This window comes from Sus scrofa, chromosome Y (assembly GCF_054392235.1).
Source record: "Sus scrofa isolate SSC_HxYL_T2T_F1_AM1 chromosome Y, Sscrofa_HxYL_maternal_Yorkshire_Landrace_v2.0, whole genome shotgun sequence".
NCBI classification, from domain to species: Eukaryota; Metazoa; Chordata; class Mammalia; order Artiodactyla; family Suidae; genus Sus; species Sus scrofa.
This window is the reverse complement of record NC_139402.1, coordinates 14,246,385-14,256,089: the sequence shown is the minus strand read 5'-3', so window position 1 is coordinate 14,256,089 and position 9,705 is coordinate 14,246,385. Positions and strand designations below refer to the sequence as shown.

The following is a 9,705-nucleotide window of genomic DNA, read 5'->3' as shown; positions in this document are numbered from 1 at the left end:
GTTGGGAAAGGCGATGGAAGAAATAACCAGCTTCACCCAGGAAAGGCTCCCTATCCTGCTGGGAGTGGGGGTTCACTCTTATAAGCCAGGAAATATGGTGTGGGTAAAATATTTAAAAAAAAAACATTCAACCTTTCTGGGCTGGTCCATACACTGTGGTACTAGACATCCCCGCTGCAATTAAGGTCAGAGGCATTCTTCCTTGGATTCAGCACACTAGCGTAAAGATTGCTGCTGACAAAGATGCCTTGAGGGAGGTAGAGAGAGAGATCCAGACTGACAACTGAGGCTCAGCCTCACAAAAAAAATAAAAAGGAGGAAAATGACTTCAGCTCAGAGCATTTTGTGGCTACTGGAGACAATCCTGCTCTGCTATGACATCTGAACAAAGCAATGACCCAGGACAATGTCTTCATGACATGGACCCATTCCCATGCAAACTATCTCAACCAATCCAGCTTCTGGGTATGTAGAGCCCTGCCAATGCCTGTAATGGATGGACTGCCTTGGTGGGTATCACCTTTCTGCCAGCGTGACTTGACCTTTTGTACCAGCAAAATTCTCATATTGCTAGTTTGAGTATGCATAATATTACTTCCTAGTCTTGCTGTCAGGGTGCTACCTTTGACTCTACTGAGGGACAAAATGTTATCTTCAACTACACAACTGCTAGGGAAAGAGCCTTCCAGTATTATATGGCATATTATAGGACTGCCAAAAAAACTCAAAGGAACGCAGTAGGTATTTTGATCAATTTTATCAGATTTGGAATGAGTATATGTGGGTTGCCTCAGAAAAGTGATGATGAAAAGAATCAGCAACTATTTGTTGGGAGCAAAATGAACATAGAAGAGGATTTAATGATAATCTGATAAACCCAAAGGATTGAAAACATATGGGTTACTTACCACAGAACACTGCACCCACACTATTCCAGTGACTTATAACCCAGAGACAATCTCTCTATGACCAGGGACAGGCTGGAGAAATAATTCTGGAATCCATTGGATTACCCCCAATGGGACCCACTGGATATGTGCGACAAACTTGTGGCTGTGGTTGCCACCAGGATGGGAAAGAAGGTGTACTTCAGGATATGCTTTCACCCATGGAAATATTTTATCATCTCTAGATCAACCCCTTATTAATATCCCTTACTTGCATGCTTGTTGGGCATGATCTGTCTTTGCAATTCTGTAGGATTACTTGGCAGCTGTATGTGTCCCATCACCAGGAATGACAGATATCATGCTGAGGGTAGAAGTTTTAACTTACTTTACCAAGCAAGCTTTAATCGATGATGAAATGAAAGCTATAAAGGCATTTAATACTGAACAAGTCCTGATGAAAAAGGCTGTCCTTCAAAATGGAATGACACTAGACCTAACAGCTGCCCAAGAAGGGACATGTGCCATCATAAAAGCAGAATGTTTGTATATATTCCTGATCTCTCTGATAATGTAACTGTTGTGTTAAATGATATCAGGAATCAAGTTAGGGCAATGTCTAATAATAATTTTCCTCTGTGGACTTCTGTTTCGTCTTGGGTAAAAGGGGACTTGTGGAAAAATGTAATGCTTATCGTAGTTATTCCACTACTATTGCTATTCCTTGGCCCTTGTAATTTTAACTGTGCTACTCAGCTTGATGCATCCCATCTAGGATTTATGTTCCAAGTCCACCCCTCGAGGTTCAGTATTTGCCAGTGACTGATGCACATCGAGGAAGATGAGCATCCAGAGGGGGAAATGTAGGGGTGTGGAAAAGGGAATAGGGAGCCTGACAAGAGTGAATACATCTCGCTGCCACCATCCATCTGGGTGAACTTAAGGGGACCCACATGAGGGCTCTGAGAAAAACAGAGTCATTAGGACTTGAGAAACTCTGAGTCTTGATTGTTCTCAAGTATTCAAAAAATAGCTAGATTGTTCTTGAGATTAATCATCAAAGTAACAATGTAAGACATTCTGCACAGCTATATATCTTTCTGTATACTGCACATAATTAAAAGTTAATATAGCATGTTAGACACATAAGCAAGAAATATAAATGTATCTCTCCCTTTCTGATTGGGGTCTATGATTGGAAAGCATTTGGTGTTAGTAAAACTGTTCTCCATCTTCAAGTGTACTCTGAGGTGATTTCTGGAAATTCTACAACAGTGCAGGTAATTAGATCAATTAGCCTGCAAAAATCAATAAACAAACCAAAAAAAAAGAAAGGACAGAAGATACTGCAAGAAGATCTGAGGTGCAACAAATATGAATGGAAGACATCTTTGCAAGTAGTGGGTCAGAGAGATAACATCCAAATGAATCAATTATAATGTCAGAAAATAGATACAATGAGCATTTGAAAAGGAAGAGATTAAAAAAAGGACACTATAGGCACCCTGTTGAGAAAAGAAGAGGGAATAATAAAGCATATATATATCTAAATATCAAGTAATAAAAGGGAGGAAATATAGTGATCATTTGCAGATCATGTAATTACCCTCCCAAAGTTGTAAAAAAAGTCCTTTCCAAATAATCCATGCTAAGGATGAATGTGAGCAAAAGAAGAATCTTACAACAGTAGGTTCATCAAATTATGATGATAATGATGCTCATGAGAGCATAATGGACCTCAAGCAAATAATTATAGAGAAGACATGTATCCTGGGCTTAAGAGGAGAGATATGAGAAATGAAACCCATTCTTCCCCAAGCCATCTATACATCAAATGCAATATGAATGCAGATTGCATCTTTCTGACCACCACACTCACTCTCTACTCCTCAGAAAATGTAAGCTGTCCTCTCAAGTTTAGGTTTGGAAAGCACTTATGAAATCGTGAACATAGAGAAAAATCTTGGAGTTTAGAAGTGGGCTTTCAATAGTCTAAAATGTAGCATGTCAAGCTAAAGAGAGGCCCAGAGTAAAAGGGCCTTCAGGCAAGTGTACTTGTTTGTCCTCACATAGCCTATGCCCCATATTTCTGAATAACTCAGAAAATGGTCCACTGTTGCCACTTAAAATCACTGTATTTATGTGGACTCAACCACTGTTAAATACTTTGGTCTATGCAGAGTGTCATCTAAAAAATTACACAACCTGAAAGTTGAGAGTTATGTATGATTTGGGGTGAAATTAGGACTTAGACCCAGGAGACAGCATCTCAAGTCACCCTGAGAAACAGCTCTGAGGTGGTGAGGGGGGAGCCAGGATCTATAGGAGTTTTTGGAAGAAAGGGCAGGTAGCAGGAATCAAAGAGCCCTGGGCTCACTGAAGCCATTCCTTTGATATGCACCTCAGCTAAGATGATCAATATCCTGAGATTTGATAGCCTGAAAGGCCCACTGGCTCTCAGCTCACTTGGAGGTGACTGAATTCACAGATGACTGGGACATTCTTTATTCTTACCTGCAGATGGGCTGAACTACCACCCAAAGGAGGGAAGGGGAAATATCAGGATATGATAAAGGTTAGGGGTGGTGCATGAAGCACACATACATTTTATAAATTTTGTTGCTGCTCTGCTGAAGGAGACTAGCAAGGAGCAGACATCAGCATTAAGGATTTTAGTGTTTTCTAGATATGAGGAGATGCAAGAATTGGGCACATAAAAGCTCCTAAAAATATCTGATTGTCTGAAAAGCCTGTTCTTCCAGGTTTCCTAGAGCACAGAGTGCCTCACTCCCAGTCTCCACCCTGAACTCCCTTCAGGGTGTGCTGCAGGGTGGTAGTTGTAGTGGCTCCTGTTTTACTCCATGTACAGCCTGAAGGCAAGTGCCAAACTTCAGTTCACAAGGGAGAGAATGAGAAAAATTAGAAGGGGCTGATTACTTGTTTATTTGCTGCTCCATGGGTTTAGAGTACAGGAAAAGTGATTTTGCCCTCACCCTGAAACTTCCTGAGCCTGGTACTGAAATGAGGTTCTCTACACCTGTCACTGTGTCATCACTACCCTGGTCTCCTCTTTTCACCTTGCTAAGTTACTACTTCTCTTGTAGAATCCCATTCCCATCCACATTCTGTCTGCGAGTTAAATTTTACACGTATTGGATAAATATAACTAAAGACATTTCCACCCAATTTAGGAAAGCTTCCCACAACTAAGATAAAAAAACCCCTGTACAACAATGCTAACTCTTAAAGAGATGCAGAGACCAAAATAAATTTATTCTTCATATGGGTAAGTACCATACAACATATTATATGCATCTTTTCAGGATAAAACTCTTCACTCTCCCCTATGATTTTGATTCAAGGTATGATTTGTAATTTGGAGCTAGGAGTCAACTGAATTAGGCCATCTTCCCCTGATATCCACAAAGATGCCTTCTTTCATATATGATCCTGCCATTCTAGCACCCCAAAATTCTCAGCCACAATTTAATGAGACTTTTTTACCTCTTAACATGAACTACTATTTTTTCACATATACTAAACATTGTACCAATAAATCCCCCACAAAGTCTGCATTTGGAAATCTATGGAAATGTCTTGAAAAGTAGAGATATCTTTAACATTTTCCAAAAAAATTGGAAAAAAAAACAACTGTCAAATTTCATGAAGCTACCTTCCATGGTGTATGTTATATCATCACAAAATATTTAATGAAAAGAAATTTTATTACCTTTTGTTAATAAGCAGCATTCTGAATTAAGAACTGCATTACAGGAGTTCCCGTCATGGCGCAGTGGTTAATGAATCCAACTAGGAACCATGACATTGCGGGTTCGGTCCCTGCCCTTGCTCAGTGGGTTAAATATCTGACATTGCCGTGATCTGTGGTGTAGGTTGCAGACACGGCTCAGATCCCATTTTGTTGTGGCTCTGGCGTAGACCAGTGGCTACAGCTTCAATTCGACCCCTAGCCTGGGAACCTCCCTATGCCGCGGGAGCGGCCCAAAGAAATAGCAAAAAGACAAAAAAAAAAAAAAAAAAGAACTGCTTTACACTAAGACATACTGCCAAATTTGACACTCTTTCTAGTTGTGAAAAAAATGCCTCCTAAAATGTGATAAATATAGAATGCATTATGTATTTCTTCAACACATATTAAATATTATTTACCAAGGTCATAATAGTAATCCAGTCACACCTTTATTTTAAAACTTCTTTCAGCCACGAACCAACAAAAGTTCTTACCGAAAATGAAGTCTCATCTTGCAAAGGAGAAACCTGTTTCTCAATATTAAGACTGTTTCACAAAATCTAGGTCCTATTTTATATTTATACTCCTATGTTCATAGATTCTTATGCAATGATATTCAGAGAGCCAGATGAAACCACCCAACTGCCCACCCCCTTATCATTTCCAACCAGGAATGGACTGTCTGGAACAATGATGGCCCTGACTACATTTGACTTAACCTTCAGCACACAATCTATGTTGCAACATTCTCACCCTCTCCCCCTACCCCTGCATGATGATATCTAGGAAAGTACTCACCCTTTCCTCCTATGACTCCTATGTAGCCGGATGCTAAGTCTGACACTGGTTACTTCAGGCACAAGCCCCTAGAAAACCTACCACCCCATAATGATATGAAGGCCTCACTTTCTCTCAGATCCCCTGGCCATTTGCTGGTCAACAAGCATATGTGAAACCTCAGTGCTCCTGACTCTTTGCCTTTGTTATTTCCGCTCCAACACCCCACAGTCTCCTTCCTTTATATTCTAAAAAATATAAAAAAGATTATTAATCCTTATTGTTTTTTTAAGATATTCTGTGGCTCCTTCAACAATAGCAATTTTCCTTTTACCCATATATAAATAAATTTTACATATAAACTCTCTTGTTATGATTTATCTCCCAATTGTTAGGTTTTCCCTAATGATAGAGGCCCTAAGTTCACTCAAAATCTTTACTTCATGAATATTTACCATATAGTTACAGACATATTAAAAGAATCATATATGCTGTGCTAATATGACTGTGAAAATGGCAGGTTCTCCTCAGGATGAAGACATACCCCCATAGCCCAAATATAGGGCTGTTCACCATGCAGATGTGCTATGGACACCCTCTCTGAGAACTGAATGCTCAAGTTGGACAGCAAGAAACAGTGGCCTGAGGAAAACAACTGCCTGCATAGGTTAATCTCCTATGGGGATTACCTGCTCTCTGTCATGGGACTCAACCACCTACACCTCCCTTGACCTTCCCCTCCTCTTTCTTCATTGTTCCCATCAAAGTTCCTGCCATGAACTCCTACCACAGATTCCTGCCACAGATCCTTTATAAGCCTGGAATCTCCTCACAGTCAAGGCTGGTGCCCTCCTGAGCCATTAATAAATCTCTCCTGTTTATCAAATGCCCTTGCCCACTCCTCCCTCAGCAAAATTCACATCTGGTGCTAAAACCCAAGAGGGAATGGTGAGGGAATGGGAAGATCAGTGGTGCCCAAAACTCCTGGGTTTGAAACCCAGAGAGCAGAAGGCAGGGGCAGTTCTTCCTGGCTTAACCTCTGGACCCCACTGAGGTTTGGGTCCCTGATCCAGGCACCTCTGCACAAATCCTCTCCTGCTCAAGCAGGGAGGAACACCTAACATTTCTGTGACTGACTCTGCATCCAACACTTGACTTCTTATACTTGGGTGAGTAATTGCCACTTTTCTGGGTCTCCTGTCAGCATGGCTCTTGGGCCCCAGTTCCTCTGGCACATCAGAGTACAACCTTCTGCAACAAAGCATCACACTAGGTCTGTAGAATGCATAGACACTTGGCCCCATCCCTCTCATCTGGGGACATCCACATCAGAGCAAAACCTCTCTCTCTGTCCCTCAGCATCCACTATCCAGACTTTAGAGACAATCAGCCTAATAAGCAGCTTTGGGAGTTGGCCCTTTCCTTACCCCACATCCCCTCTTAGTCTTCATCATGTGGAATATGCCCTCCACTCCTCCACAGAACACACCTCTTGGCTGCCTCTTCTGAAATTCAGAATCTCCCCAAAAGGAGATGTTAGGTCCAAGCATTTTTAATTCTTTTTAACTCAGCATGCACAGGATATACATTTCATAATGGCTCTCCATGGACCCAAAAGCCCACTTTCAGGTTTTTATGTAATGATATTTGTTTCCATTATAGCTGGTTCACTGTGGTCTGTCAATTTTCTTCTTCATCGCTGTACAGCATGGTGACCAGTTATACATACATGTATATATACTTTTATCTCACATTAACATGCTCTATAATAAGTGACTAGGCAAAATTCCCAGTGATACACAGCAGGATCTCATTACTAATCAATTCCAAAAGCAATAGTATGCATCTATTAACACCAAGCTCCTCATCCATCCTACTCCCTCCCCGTCCCACTCCCCCTGGCAACCACAAGTCTACCTTCAATTTCAATGTCTTCAGTGACCTCAATAACTTTTGTCCCTGTAATGACAAGTGGTATAAAATTCCCTATGCTCAGGCAGTCTTTACCCTCAGCTCACATCCCTCCCTCTGTTCTTCTTGCTCCACCTTTCAAATTCTTCTCCATCATGCATGTCATAGTCCCTCTCATTCTGACAGCTCCTGCTTTGATTCTGCAGATCATTATTCTCCCCAATACAAATATCTCCATGCCTCCAGCTCTCCCACCAACTCAAAATCCTCCTCCCCCCACCAAACTTTCATCAGCTTCTCCCAATCCTAAACCAGATACAGACCCCAATTTCTCTCCTCCTTGTACACATTCATGGGTCCAAATTCCTGCCTCCCAAAACACCTCCCAACTAGCTCATTTTGTCCCATTAGGGGATACTGCAGGAACTGAAGGGATTGTCTGGGTCCATGTCCCTAATTCCTTGTCCAATCCCTCTTAAGTTGTAAAAAAGATTAGACTCCTTCTCTTCTGACCCCTCCACCTATGTTAGGAATTTGACCAAATCACTCAGTCCCATGACCTTACCTTCAATGATGTTGATATCACCTTATCCTACATCCTCTACCCCAAGGAAAAGGAAAGGGCCTGGTTGGCCACTCAGGCCCACACAGATGACCTCCACTGGCAAAATAAGACCCAAAGAGTGAGGGCAATACCAGTCCTGAGACAGGCTCCAAACAGACTCTCTGGTCGATTCCCCAGGCTTCAAACTGCAGAGTCACTTGGTAAATTGTCTCAGAGCAGGACTCTGGGAAGCAGCTCTTATCTACCAAGGAAAGAAAGAAAACAAAAAGAAATTAGCCAAGGCCCTCATGAAAATCCTGCCTTACTTCTTTCTTTATTAACAGAGGCACTCCAAATATACACAAAGTTAAACTTTTCCTGTTAGGAAGAAATATTTTCTTAAATCTTCCCTTCATCTCTGTGTCTGCACCTGACATAAGGCACAGATTACAAAAGTGGGAGGATGGCCCTCAAACCCCTCAGCAGGATGTCTTCACCCTCACCTTCAAGGTCTTTAATAATCAGGATAAAGAGGCTGAGAGCCAACACTTAAAAAGAGATCAGGGTAAATACGAAATGCTGGCAATGGCCACTCAGGGCTCCCACAAATACAGGCTCCCTCAGCTGGACAATGGCTCCAAGACACTCCAGGCCCATGCTGCAGGTGTGACAAGAGAGGCCACTCGAAACCTCTCAGGGGAGGGCCATGTGCCTCCCTGAATAAACACCAGAAGCATCAAATTTGACAGGCCAAGCCACTTTGTTATGATCACAGAAGACTGAGGGTCTGTCAGCTCTGGAAACAGCTGGACCCCTCTGGACCCCACAACTACCACTCCATTGGAGAAGCAGGTAATGCTGCTGGTTGGAGGTAAGTTTTCTTTTTTAACTAGGGGCCACTTATTCATCACGACCTGAATTAACAGGTCACAAACACCCCTCTCATGTCTCTATTCTGCATGTTGGTGGTCTAATCTCCAAACTCTTATCAACACCCCCTCTAAACTGCACCTCATCAGGAATACCCTTTAGCTGTTCTTTCCTGATATTAACCAGGTGTCCAGCCCCAATTCTTGGCAGAGACATTTTACCTAAAATCAGAGCCACCTTCACACTTCTCACCCCTGTCTCTCTTGCCGAGCCTTCTCTCCTCCTCACCCTTGCTCACCCAAATGATGATAAGCTTCCTCTCCCAGCTTCTGTTCTTTTGCCGTGAGTGTGGGATACCTCCACCCATTCCATAGCTCAGCAGCATGCTCCCATTCAAACTGAGTTAAAAGAATGGTTCACAACCCCCTGAAAACCACAATACAGGCCCCTGAGGGAAGTTGCTAATGGAATCTTAGGCATAACCAGGATTCAGGTTCCCCACCCCATGTCTGATCCATACACTAAACTAATCCAGACCCTGGGGCCAGTGAAGGACATGCCATTCTTGCAGTCCATTTTATAAACCAGGCTTCTCCTGACAGAAAAAAATATACAAATATTAGGACAGGGCCCACAAACTCCATGCCTGCACTTACATGACATGGAACTTTAAGATGCAGGAAAGAGGCTTGTAAGTACTGAGGGAAATGTTTTCTTCCCTTATGGAAACAAAGTCATCCCAGGAGGAATTTGCCTGTGTCTTCAAGATGCAGTTGTTCTACCTGGACTTCTGGAAGCCTTAGCTCCACCATCTTTTTGGAATTGAAATTTCAGGAATAAGGGTACGTGGTGAAAGTTGATTCTCAAGGACAAAGAGAAATGCTATATTTTTTACAAACTTTGTTAAAAAGGGGTTTTGGGGGGCGTATCAAGATGGCAGAGGAGTAAGGGGTTCTGCACACCCT

The 9,705-nt window shown here is 42.2% G+C and overlaps 1 protein-coding gene across 1 annotated transcript; it reads left to right on the top strand.

The window, feature by feature from the left end:
* The first annotated feature begins 393 nt into the window (after nucleotides 1–393).
* Nucleotides 394–8,590, top strand: LOC110257959 (endogenous retrovirus group PABLB member 1 Env polyprotein). The gene is given in 7 exon segments (XM_085009139.1): nucleotides 394–465; nucleotides 731–905; nucleotides 908–1,429; nucleotides 1,432–1,690; nucleotides 3,408–3,462; nucleotides 7,857–8,009; nucleotides 8,381–8,590. Coding segments are annotated over 7 exon segments (1,446 nt in total).
* The last annotated feature ends 1,115 nt before the right edge of the window (nucleotides 8,591–9,705 follow it).